Source organism: Chrysemys picta, chromosome 8 (assembly GCF_011386835.1).
Source record: "Chrysemys picta bellii isolate R12L10 chromosome 8, ASM1138683v2, whole genome shotgun sequence".
Lineage (NCBI taxonomy): Eukaryota > Metazoa > Chordata > Testudines > Emydidae > Chrysemys > Chrysemys picta.
Window position 1 is genome coordinate 81,987,690 of NC_088798.1, and position 13,822 is coordinate 82,001,511.

Consider the following 13,822-nt stretch of genomic DNA (forward strand, 5'->3'; position numbering starts at 1 on the left):
CATGGCTAATATTTACATGAGAAATTTCAGGAGGGAGATTTAATATTGAAAATAGTATTTGCCTTAAGAAATTAATCACATACAAGGACAGACTCCTGCACTGACGTCTTTCACATGCCCCTGGTTCTGTGTCTCTGTCCCAAATTTGGGCCTCAGCTGAAAGACGTGTGAGTGTTCTGATTGATCTGAAATACTCATGGAAGCTATAACTCATTATCTATTGTGCCCTCCATTCATGCTGATCTATCCCACGCTGCTGCACCTCCCTGCCTACCTTGCATCCCACCTGCTCCCTTGCAATTTTCCAGTACAGTTGCTTTTATTTCATTCACTAAACAGTTTACAAAGGTGAATTAAAATAAATGAGATGCAAATAAATTCTATGCTTTCTCCCTCATTTTCAAATTGCATTTTCAGTCCACTCAACCTGCTATAATCTCATAGTAATTTCCATTTAAAAGAGCTAAATGGATATGTGATTATTGTTACAGGAACTAACACCAGACAATTAAATGTTGAGGTGTTGATAGATAAAGCTGTGTTTTGATTTGCATAAACATGATGGAAGAAAATCTAACTCTGGCAAGGATTCAGCTCTAAGATTTGTGCATTTAACTTCAGCTAATTACCACAAGTACCTCTATTAAATTTTTGATATTTAGAGTAAGGATTATAGCCATTTTATTTTAGGGCCTCATTTATTTTTGTTTTGAAGACCTAGTCAAAATGCAGAGCTGATTTATCTTAGAAAAGGAGTGATTACTACTTATAATCAACTTCTACAGTACAGCATATCAAAAATCAATTACACAGTCCTGAAATCCAGTCATTAAGGATTTAGCTGCTAATCTCATTCCAGTTTTTGTCTTTTTAAAAAAATACAGGAGCATGCAACTCTGAAGATACAGACAGCATAAAGAAAACAGGGAGAACTACTGATAACTCAGCGCTGAGAATTTGCTAACCACTAAACATCAGGAGAATGTTAAAAAGTAACATCTCCTGTCTTATTTCTCTCTGCAAATAACTAAGCAGTTGATTCGGTGTATAATATCTAATGATAAGAACACTTTATGCAATTCCTTAAGGAGCTAGGTGAAACAATCTTGGAACTGTTAATTATCTTCAAGAACTCAGGGAGGACGGGTGAGGGCCTGGAGGACTGGACAACGGCAAACACTGTACTTATCTTTAAAATGGGGAACAAAGAGGACCTGGAGAATTATATACCAGTCAGCCTAACTTTGATACCTCGAAAGATATTGGAACAAATTATTACACAATCAATTTGTAAGCACCAAGAGGATAATAGCATTATAAGGAATAGCAAGCATGGATTTGTCAAGAACAAATCATGCCAAACGAAGATAATTTCTTTCTTTGACAGGGTTACTAGCCTAGTGGATAGGGAAGTAGTATGTGATATCTCTCGATTTTAGTAAGGCTTTTCACACTATCTCATATAACATCCTCAAAAGCAAACTAGGGAAATAATGCCTTGAAGAAATTATTATAAGGTGGGTGCACAATTGTTTGAAAAACCATACTCAAAGAGAAATTATCAGTGGTTCACTGTCAAACTGGGAGGGTGTGTCTAGAGGGTCCCACCAGGTCAATATTGGGCTTGGCACTGTTCCATATTTTCATTAATGATTTGAATAGCAGAGGAAAGTATGCTTATAAAAATTGTAGATGACACCAAATTGGGAGGGGTTGCAAGCACTTTGGAGGATAGGATTAGAATTCAAAACAACCTTGGCAAATTGAAGAATTGGGCTGAAATCAACAAGATGAAATTCAATAAAGTAAAGTGCAAAATACTTCACTTAGGATGGAAAAAATCAAATGCACATCTACAAATGGGGAATAACGGTGTAGGTGGTAGTACTGCTGAAATGGATCTGGGGGTTATAGTGGCTCACAAATTGAACAAGAGCGAAAAATGTGATGCAGCTGCAAAAAAAGCTAATATTGTTCTGAAGTGTATAAATAGGAGTGTTGTATATAACACATGGGAGGTAACTGTCCTGCTCTACTTGGCACTGGTGAAGCCTCAGCTGGAGTACTGTGTCCAATTCCGGATGCCACATTTTAGGAAAGATGTGGAGAAATTGGAAAGAGTCCAGAGGCAAGCAAAAAAATGATAAAAGGTTTAGAAAACCCCACCTATGGGGAAAGATTAAAAAAACAGGCATATTTATTCTTGAGAAAAGATAACTGAGGGGGGACCAAATAACAATCTTCAAATATGTTAAGGGGTATGAACTAGATGACCTCTCTAGGTCTCTTCCAGCTCTATATTTCTATGATTCTATATACACCCTGATCCAATACCCAATGAAGCCAACAGAAGTCTCTGATTGACTTGAATGGGCTTTGGATGAGACCCATCACATTTTTCTTCCCAGTATCCCAATGTGCCTTCCAATCTCTGCATACTGGAGCCACTTCATCCACAGTGAAATTATTAACACAGCCTTGAAGTTTATGAAAGGAAATGAAGACAACTACTTATCTCAGAGAAATTGCAGGGGGAATTTAGGTTAGTAGAATGTAATTACATGAACTAGAATTTTGTTTGGAGACTCAGACAAATTCTTGTGAAGAGTTCCACAGTATATTGGTAGACAACAAGTGGTCAGGATTTTGATATTGCAGCTCATTAGAAAGATGGCAATTCCACCAACATAGTGACTCTTATCCCTTACGGGGTATTTTTTACCAGCCTCCTTTTGAATCTTCTAGTTGATGGAGCTTCTGATAACTGGCAACAGCAGACTATTCCATCGGTTTATTTGGCCTCTCAAATACATAAAACGTCACCATTGCTACTCCACTTCATTGTCTTATTCATTTGTTTGAATTAGAATTGAATAAAATATCATTTAGAGTAGAAAACAGTCTAGATACAGGACAAAAGACTGTTGTTGTAACGGTGAGTTCCACTTACCCTGAGCTTTCTTCCAAACACCGTCACTTTGCCTTTTATCTGTTCTTTTCTCAGGCGCCACTCAATTGAATTTAAGCCATTTTCCATTGGCAGGGAAATATTACATCGTCCTATGGTAGGGGTCACAGTACCAGCCAGGACGTGAGGTTCACTGTGGAAGCTAATACTCATTCCATTGGCATACATCACTCTCAAAGTGCCATTATTACAGAGCTGGTAGCTATTCCTCACTTGGTCTAGTAAAATAATAAAAAACAATATTTAGCTACTTTAGTCATAAAGAGAAGATAGCACCAACTTAATAGGTTTTCATGGTACTTCCATTGATGTCAAATGAAGTCTGCCTGCGTTGTGCTATGGTAGATATTACCAATGTTATTGACTTATGTAAAGAACAATGGTATTAATGTTCCTAGCCTGCAGAGGTGCTATAGTTTATACTGTTGTTTTTCATTTACCATATATACTCGATCACAAGCTCCCAGGCCATCAGGATAAGCCACTGGCGGGCCGAGATGGTTTGTTTACCTCGAGCGTCCACAGGCATGGAGATAACCTAAGTAAACAAAGTGTCCTGGCACACCAGTTGCTTACCCTGACTGGCCGGGACAGCAACTGGTGGGGAAATTTTTGGGGGTGGAGAAGCTGGGGGTCAGGGGAATAACCCCTGTGACCACCTCCAACATGATCCCACCCCTAGCCCGGGACCCCCACATTGTCCCCATCCCATCCCTTCCCACCTTATCTGGGGAGGGCCAGGGAAGGATGTCTCTGGCCTGGCTGGAGCTGCTTCGGCAGGCTGGGCAGCGTGGCTGTAGCGTGCTCCGGTGGGCCAGACCGGGTGGCGCTGCCGCAGCATGTTCCAGCAGGCTGAGGGGTGGGGCCGAGTGGCATGGCTGCAGCCTGCCAGCCCCGGAGCTGCAGCTGCTTCGGAGGATGGGGGGAGAGCAGCATGGCCAGAAGCGGAGAGACTCTGGCCCATCTCTGGTGGCTGTGCTGCCTCTCCTTGCTCCCTTTGTTGGGGGCAGGGGCTGTGTCCCACCTCTCCCTCTCTATACACGTTCATAAGCCGACCCCCTTCTCTGGTGCTTCCGTTTTTTACTAAAAAAATTTGGCTTATGAACGAGTATATATGGTACTCTGAATTGTAAATCAAAACATATACTGACGTATTTCAGCTCCATAATTTATATAGATGCATTTCTAAAATGAGCAAAACCCAGGGGAAAATTATGTTTTTTAACTGAACTGTGGGATGAATAACAAGCCTATTAAACGCTGTGACGTAAAAAGAGACCATTGGAATCTTTTGTCAGAAGTGAACAACTAATCCCTTCCTTCTTTTTCAGTCTTTTAAAAACTGCCCTCCCGGCAGATACACAGCACAGTGTTATAGATTAGTTTTAAATCCCAAAGGTGTGATACCCCAACAATACAAGCTGGCAGACACAATCCTTTATGTGTGTATGTGTCATTCTTTATCCGACAATAAAGAAGCTAGGCTAGCCAATCAGATGTTTGCCCTTTTCGCTTATTGATAAAAGTTATAAAAATAAAACTGTACTTTTATAGCCATGTTATTCTCTGACTGGTTGACACAGCCAGCTCTATTCTGTAAGACAATCAGAATGGAGCTTTTCGGTACTTCAGTTGTGCGCAGCTCACCAAAGCATCAATATCCATTTGACAAAAGGACAGCATCTACATAATTAATCATTTGGTATAACAGAAATAAAGTCATTGGAACAGGAGGTGTCAGAGGATAATAGTCTATAAATGTTGACATTTATATGTCAGAAGGAGACTATTGTCCTGTGACAATGTTCTTATTCCAGTGACATTATCTCTTAATTAAAAAAACATCATCCACTAAACTCCTTTCAATCTATCTTCGGTAACTGTGACTGTTTACACTGTGTCATATACAATGTTTGGGCCATGTCAGAAAGTTTCACACAAAGGAACAGTTAACCATTTTATTGCTGATCTCTTCTGTGGTATGCCAGCTGCGGCAGCACTCTCTGACGTGGTAATGTTGCATTGAAAACATGGTACATGTTTTTTTTTCTTGTCATGGCATCAGAAAAGGGCCTGATCCTGCATTTTACTCAAATGAGCAGTTCCATTAACTTGAAGAATTAACTTAGATAAATCAGGGCAGCAGGGCTGGGGGGCTGATCTCATCAAGCTACACTATGATTAAAAACTGCCTACACCTTGTCTCAGCTAGGATTTTACAGTGAGATAGTTTATACAAGTTCATTACGTCACTGTAAAGAATCTACCTTTTTGTCCCTAAAGTCATAGCCAATGTTGCATTGGAGTGCAATGCACTCTGAATGTGGGTAAAGTAAACCTGACATGAAAGGCATCAGCAGAGCCAATTTACAACAGGTAATGATCATACTGTATTTGACTCAACTAGGATAGACAAAACTTCCCCTGCCTGTCCTGAGGTACTGCCATTTTCACAGAGTATGTATGGGAGTTTCCTCCAAGAACCTTATGTTATTTTTTTTCCTGCTCAAAAGTGCACTTATGATATGAATCTTTTGAGAACGGCTCCCTTAAAGTACTAGGGAGATATTGGTCTGTGTCTAAAGCACTGAAAAGTACACTCTTGTACCTTGAACCACTGTATAGGAAGCCTCCACAGAGGAGAGATTGGTAATGACTGTTACATCATCATCCCGGTTGGAATTCTCTATATCGATGGTAATAGATTTTTCCATTTCCCGGTGAAGGCTGGTCACCACTCCGGTGGGACGTGTTACATTGGTCAAGCGTCCTTCGTGGTCATAGCTAATAGATAAATTAATGAGAGCAAAATAAGCATGTGTATAATTATAGTCTTCATTTAGTCGACATTATTAATGCAGCAGCTTCTTGCTAAAATATGGCATGAAACAGATCTTGATCTTTTAGAACATTTTGAGTCGCTCAATACGCTGTATTTGAAAACAATCTATGGTTGTGAATTAAGGTTTTTCTAGACAAATTCTGGTCTCTGGTCTATATTGCACCAATATAAATCCAGAATAACTCCAATTGAGTTAGTCTGGATTTACAACGTTGACACTGAGAACAGCATTAGGCCCAGAATCAATACATATTTTAATGTCTGCAAGCCACTACAACTGGATTAGTTGCCTCTGGAATCTGTTAGAATTTGTTGCCAACAAGATATTGGATAAGAGAGAATTAGTTGATGTAATTTGTGAAAGGCTTTTCGAAAGTCCAGAAAAAGTCCTTCACAAGAGGCTATTAAGAAAAAGAAGTACTCATAAAATTCTGCCACAAATCAGCTAAGAAACAGAAAATAAAGAGAAAAAAAAAAAAGGGGGGGGACGACAATTTTCAGTTTGGTGAAAGGTTAACGGTAGGGTGCCCCCAAAAGTCTGTATCAGGCTGCACCAGTGTGGACTAATATGTTTACCAATTATCAAAAAAGGGACAGAACAAGGAGGTGGTGAAATCTGTAGAAGACAAAATTATTTAGATTAAGACTAAAAAATCCATGAAGAACTTTAAAGTGATCTCAGAACTAGGTGAATGCACAGCACAATGGCAGGTGAGATTTACCGTTAAATACAAGATAATTCAAATTGGAAAGAATAAGCTGAACAACTCATACACATTGCTGGGGTTTAAATTAATGCAAGAAAAGGAACTGGGCATCACTGTGGACAGCTCACTGAACATCTCTGCTCAAAGTGGAATGGAATAGAAAATATTCCTATGCCATTTATATAAATCAGAGGTATACCCTTGCATGGGACACAGTTCAGTTTGAATCGCCCTATCTTGAAACGCATGTAGCAGAAATGGAAGGGATGAAAATTACTAGAAACATGAAACAAGTATCATAAAAAGAGTGACTGAAGAGACTGGGACTGTTTAATTTAAGGGGGGATATGCTAGAGGTATACAAAATCATTGTATAAATGATACATAGAAATTGTACCCATCAATATATAGAGAAGTTAAATAGGACAATCTTACTTACTCCTGTCCCAATAGAAAAACAGAATTTTAACGAAACTCCAGGCAGCACAGTTAGAACTGACAAAAGGAAATACTCCCCCCCCCCCCACACACACACACAATGTATAATGACCCTGTGGAACTGCTTCCACTTATAAACAGCTGGTGGAGGCCACTCTCTGAAACAGAATTCTGGACTGCTCTGATTTGGTAAGGCAATTCCTATGTTCCTAAAATGAAGTCCCAGGGTGAAATCCTGGCTCCACTGAAGTTAATGGGCATTCTACCACTGATGTCAGTGGGTCCAGGATTTTGCCCCATGTTGTACCTACAATATTGCCCAGGAGGGAATGTAAGTAGCAGAGTTAATGAGGTGTGGGTGAGACCAAGAGCTACCCTGGAAATAGGACTTCATTGATTTTGCATAGGTCAGTTGATGAAAGCTTCCTTAATGGGTGATGCTGGTGGCTCATAAACTGATTTCCTGGAGTTAGGCAGCAGACAGATATAATGCATTTATTAAACAATGACTATGATGGAGCAGGACATTTCCTGGGAAATGATGAGTGCCTGGGAGAAGTTAGTACCTAAGACTCAGCTGTGAGCCATTAATCTTCAGGAAATGCTCTGACCTGGAGTTGTTATTACCACTGCAACATGACAAGAGGGGAAAGGTGAATGGATCCTTTTTTTATTTTATTTTTTGGTTAATGGGTGAAGTAGATTCAGTTGGCAAGTACTGGATTTTCCAAAGATTTAATGCACTGTGATTATCCAAGCATTTAGTCTCAAACATCTCTCAACATACATATTCAGGTTATAAATAATATATTGAAAGAAGACTTTATCCTTTCACCATTTTTGCCACATTGTTTGCAGGCCTCTCAAATTGTCCCAGGTATTGTTGATTACATTGTGCATCCCTTCTGCATGTTTGTGCCAATATTTTATTCTGTATTCTATACAGAATTCTTATAATGTGTCCATTGCTCTAACATCTGAGCACCTAAATACCCTGTACACTCTTTAAGGCCTGCGTTCTGACCTTTAGAAGTTTAAAATATGCAACTGCTTGACAGGCTGTAGAAAGGATTTAGCTAGGTTGGTTTCAGATATGAAGCACAATAAAGGTATAACAGCAGCTTTTGCGCTAATGTGGAGATAGGCAAGGTGTATATCCACATACATTTAAATAGATCCTTATTCTGTGTCTTATAAAAATAAGTCTGATTCAAGGGAAAACGTCATCACTTTCTTGGGATACTCCAAAGGTCAAGTGGGATATTATCAGGGACCACTTCAAAGATCTATTCCTCATGCCCAAAAAACAAGCTTAAATTATCTTATGTGAACCTGCTGTCAGCTGTTGTATTACTCATGAACCTTGACTGTTCATAATGTGAATTAAGTGCATTTAAAAAAATAATTATGTAAAGCTTTTGGCAGATATAGATTGCGTAAAAAACAATGATGCCAAATAAGGCAGCATTGTATTTCAATAGGGCAATTGTTATGTTATGTTACTTTTTAGAAGATTTTTATGTGTGGTCATTTCACAACTCCACTATCCTACTATGATAAGGGGGACTCATTATCTGTATTTGAATGTGAGGATGTAATGGTGTTGGAGGTAACACATATTGCCTTTACAGAGGGCAGACTTGATGATCCAATAGATTTTTCCATCTTTAATTGCTATGATCCTATATTTACCAAAACAAATGCAGCAATGATAGAGAGAGAGTTATCTCTCTGGAAATACTTCACACATTCAATCTAAAATGTAAACAGTGTGCTGTGTCGACAGGGATTCTCCTATATTTTATTTAACTATTACTTACCATCTCATTAACAAAACAGCTTTGTGCTGGGATGGACTCAGGATGTTAAAGAGTCACAGTAAATTGGCTACCCACGGTCAGCTCCAACTACATGACTCTATTTATCTTTTGTCACATTTTTCCATATGGAGAATTTGCATCTTTGGGTATGTCTATACCTACCTCCGGGTCCGGCGGTAAGCAATCAATCTTCTGGGATCGATTTATCGCGTCTTGTTTAGACGCGATAAATCGATCCCAGATCGATCCCATAAGTGCTCGCCGTCGACACCGGTACTCCTGCTCCACGAGAGGAGTACGCGGAGTCGACGGGGGAACCTGCCTGCCGCGTGTGGACCCGCGGTAAGTTCGAACTAAGATACTTCGACTTCAGCTACGTTATTTACGTAGCTGAAGTTGCATATCTTAGTTCGAAGTGGGGGGTTAGTGTGGACCAGGCCTTACACACTGGGTTAAGTTTCGTCCTTTACACATTGTTTCCCACACACTTGGTATAACGCACATTCTTCTTGTAACTAAAAATGCCCCAGAGACACAGACAGCTTTGTGGATGGCATACTACAGATGTTTTGTAACCTAGACAGAGCGGATCATGTGGCTCTGTTCTTTAATTACATGAAAGAAACTTGGGCTGCAAGGGTATAGAATATGATCAGGGTGCTAATGCATATACAACTGGTGACATTCTAGATGAACAGAAAGCATAACCTTTCTTGTCTCCTGTCTGTATATTGTTATACATAGTACTTAGCCAGGCTGCAATACTTACTCGCAAAACAGAGGAGATAATTAGCTACTATCTATTTTTTCTCAAACATACTAATTTACTAATATAGTGCTTAAACCTGTACTACTTAGTACCAGGCATACTAGTACGTGGTGCTTAGCACCAAGAATAGTCCCACTGAAAGCACCTAGCAATTTTATGAACACTGAAAAAATAACATATAATACTTTCAAGATGCATGTCAGCACCTCGCAGAACATGCAAGTCATATTTCCACTTTAGTAGTCCGAGAAAACTTATCAGAAGTTTTCCTGTAAAATCACACCAAGATACTGTCTCAGTCATGACTTATAATTACCCTTAGGTAAATCAATATTGTAATTTTGAATTTTTTTGTAATTTAAAAAAATGATTTCTAATGATCATTTTTTTAAAATAAGTTTTTGTAGTTTGTAATTATTCTAAATTATTGTAATATTGCCATTTTATTCATCTAAATCTGTGCACTTGTAATTATTTTGCATCCATTCATTAAAATATGTGCTGTTTGATTTAAAGTGTAGTTTCTAGGAAACAAACTAGTTGCTACTGCCTGTGAACTTTGAACTATTGATAATCAATAACAACTAAGTAAAGGTCTATCTAAAATCCCATGCACATCTCCTCATCAGGATGTTTCACAAAAGTCAGATACAGTTAAAAATTTGATTCAGTGATCAGTATTTAGCATTCTCTTGTGCCTCAGTAATGTAACTAATTAAATATCTGACATATGTTAAAGAAACAGGCCTTTATGTGTTAAAGATAACAATTATGCAGCTTTATCTATACCAGGGGTAGGCAACCTATGGCACACGTGCCAAAGGCGGCACGTGAGCTGATTTTCAGTGGCACTCACACTGCCTGGGGCCTGGCCACAAGTCTGGGGGCCTCTGCATTTTAATTTAATTTTAAATGAAGCTTCTTAAACATTTTAAAAACCTTATTTACTTTACATACAACAGTAGTTTAATTATATATTATAGACTTATAGAAAGAGACCTTCTAAAAACATTTAAATGTATGACTGGCACACAAAACCTTTAGAGTGAATAAATGAAGACTTTGACACACCACTTCTGAAAGGTTGCCGACCTCTGATCTATAAGAGAGATGTTCAAATTAGTGGTCAAATTATACAGTGACCACCAGGTGGCACTGCCTTTCTTTTTTTATAAACCAAACACAAAACACAGATAATGCTGATGTGCATTGATAATTCAGTTATTTTTCCAGCTAGGTCAACCAGTTACTTATGTTCAGGTATTGTTTTTGTTTTATTTTCTTACAAAAAGTCAGCAGTGTTTAAGTAGTAGATGACAATATGATGCTTTGGCACATGTTAGAGGTGCAAACCTATTGCTCAGAGGACAATCTAGATCCAGTCACTTGTAAATAAAGCTTGACAAATATTGTCCAAGTCTAACTTGGAAAAAATTACTACTAAATATATCACTAATTAAGTGTTTCATCAAAATTCTCACGCTCTAGATAGACAGTCTTGCCATAGTTAAAAGCCAAAATATTCACTTTTACATATTCAGCATATAGAGCGCTACTTATTTAGGAAACCCTCTTGTTGCCAAGTAAATTACAATAATACTATTAAGGACAAGATAATTGTTAGAGAAAATCTGGTTTGCTTTTCCAGCTTTTTAATATAGCTAGGCACTTTATCTCTGATCCATTTCAGTTAAAGAGGAAATTCTGTCTTTTTTTAATCTACCTGCTCATGAAAACCAATGTGCTTTTGGTCTATCTACAAATTATATAAGTCACATTGGGGTCTTACAGATACCTTGGGATCTAATTTCCTCACCTATCTCAAGAATGAGCAATCAGTAAAATTAATCAACACTTTATCTCCTATATGTAATATGGGTCCAATATCCTGACATTTGAACAGCAAGACTTGTAATTTCAGTTCCAAAAGAAACTAATATTGAAGTCTCTTGACAAAGGCAGCCCTATGGGGTATAACCACAAATTATTGTGTTGTGAACTGGGCAGACCAGCTTGGAGAAAGGGACTTCTTTGCACTCCCACTTACGGCAAAGAAAGTTGGGCCCAATCCTGCAAACAGCAGTGTAAATGCAAGTTACTGATCCTGCAAGGTGCTAGCAATTTGCTGGGAGGTGGGGGAGCTCCCTCACCATCCATACTCTGCACTGGGACTTTAGGGTGCTCAGCAGCTCACAGGATGCATCCGTCTCAGGCCCTTATGCAAGGACGCTGCAAGATTGTTATAGTTAACAAAATCACACATGTGGCTCCAGTACCCTATTACATCAAGATTTAAAGGCCTGATTTAATGTTCATTGAAGCCAAAAGAAAGACTACCATTGATTTCAATGGGCATTATATTAGGCCCTAACCACGCTCACTTGAAAGAGAAATGCATACTCAACAAATTTAAAAAACTTTCTTACTCATAAAAGGTCGTCCACCCTGTTTCATCACTCTTTGTTGCCAAGAGCCCACTATTTCCATTGTAAGTCATTAATCCAAGTTCCAGGGTCTGGGTAGACACTACCTTGAGTCCACCATTCGTGCTGACAGCCAGTGTGACAATCTGATTGTCGGGCATCAGTAAATGGCGTGGCATTCCATTGTTATCCCGACGAATTTTTAAGGAGTTACCATTGTTATCGATCACCTCTGTGACATCGTTATCGGCGCTGTAGCTGAAATTATACAGATACTCTCCGGTAACAAGACTGAGGGTGTACTGGTGGATGCCATCAGCATTGAAGACATATAGCTCCTGTTCTCCTGGAGAAGCTGCCTCGTACTGGTTGACAGAGTTAAGAATGGGCCTGTTTTTACTAACAGCCCTAATGCGGATATTTCCAAGGTCAGCTATGTAGATAGTGCCATCTGGTGCCACAGCTAAGGAGGACGGGGAGTTTAAGATGGCGTCAGTGGCATAAGCATCATCCCCAGAATAGCAATTACAGTTGACATCATTTTTGCAGTCACAGTCTGAAGCTGCCCCAGCTAGGAGGCAGATCTCTCCATTGGTGGTTACCTGGCGTAGTCGATTAATTTTTTTCTCATCTGTCTCACTGATATAAAGGACTCCTGTGTGTGAGATGGCAATTGCACTGGCTGATTCCAGCGCAGAGTGGATGGCCAGTTTGCTAAGGGAGTAGTCTATCCCAGGAACCTGACAGTGCATGGGACGTCCAGCGATGATGCTAACCTGGTGGTTTTCTGTGATCCGTAAAATGACGTTGTTCTCCAGGACATAAAGTGAGTTATCCATGGGATTGACAGCAAGATCAGTTGGCCACTCCAGCCGCACCTATGAACCACACGATAATTCATTATTATTGTATAACTCACACCAAAGAAATAAATTGTTTTCAACACATAACAATTGTATGTGTAAATCATGGAACTAAGTGCTCTACTTAATACTTGCATGTATAAATTAAAGCTATGGACAGTGCTAACTTTGGTTAATTATGTATCTGTTGCAAAGGACTGAATGCTACATTACTTAGTCTACAGCAAGTACAGAAAAATAAAAGGCAATTATACAATAACTTCCATTATCTCAAACTTATTTCTCTATAACTGTGTAAATAACTTGTATTAACCACTGCAAGAGGGTAGGTTCATTCTTTTCAGTAACTAATTATATAAGCTGTTATCCTGCCCTGCATAATGTCATCAATACCCTCTAAATCCTTTTTCAGAGGAGTCTAACATACTGTATTTTCTACAGAGAATGGCCAGGCAATTATCCAAAGTAAATAGCCATCTGTTGTATGGCACATACACAAAGAGGAAGTAAAACTCTACCTGGGTGACATCCATGCTGGAATCACAGCTTAGTGGTCGAACAGCAGTTAGGTCATTAGAGCCCAGCAGAGTTGATATAATTCCATTCTGATCAACTTTCCGAATCATAGTGGCATCAACAAAATACATGAGCCCGTACTTATCCACTGCAATTCCTACAGGTTTGCAAAATAAGCAACAATCAGTGCTCTGGTCTCATGCTTTATTGATACATTTATTCCAAATATGGATGGTTACAAGGTGCTGCTTTTTTGTTCATCCCCATTTTTTCAGGCCTTCAGCCCTTGACGCTGCAGTCCAGATCCTCAGCTAAATCAATGTACCTCTATTGAAGTCAATGGAAGTATGCTGACTTATCCTGTGGTTTTTTAACAAGTCAACCTTAATCTTGAATCTTGCATTAACTCATTAATTTGACTTATGCTCTTTTCTGCCTCTGTATAAAGAAACTTGAAACTTTTTTTTTTAAAGAAA

General features: G+C 39.0%; 1 protein-coding gene across 15 annotated transcripts in view; it reads right to left on the minus strand.

Annotated features, from left to right (window-relative positions):
- Positions 1 to 13,822, minus strand: part of TENM2 (teneurin transmembrane protein 2) — a 1,090,181-nt gene that overhangs the window by 15,656 nt on the left and 1,060,703 nt on the right. For all 15 annotated transcript variants that reach the window (XM_065554888.1, XM_065554886.1, XM_065554895.1 and 12 more), the window contains 4 exons: positions 13,349 to 13,503; positions 11,971 to 12,845; positions 5,577 to 5,752; positions 2,951 to 3,186 (listed from right to left, as the gene is read on the minus strand). In XM_065554888.1, coding sequence (XP_065410960.1) covers positions 2,951 to 3,186; positions 5,577 to 5,752; positions 11,971 to 12,845; positions 13,349 to 13,503 — 1,442 coding nt within the window. The remainder of the gene's footprint in view (positions 1 to 2,950; positions 3,187 to 5,576; positions 5,753 to 11,970; positions 12,846 to 13,348; positions 13,504 to 13,822) is intronic.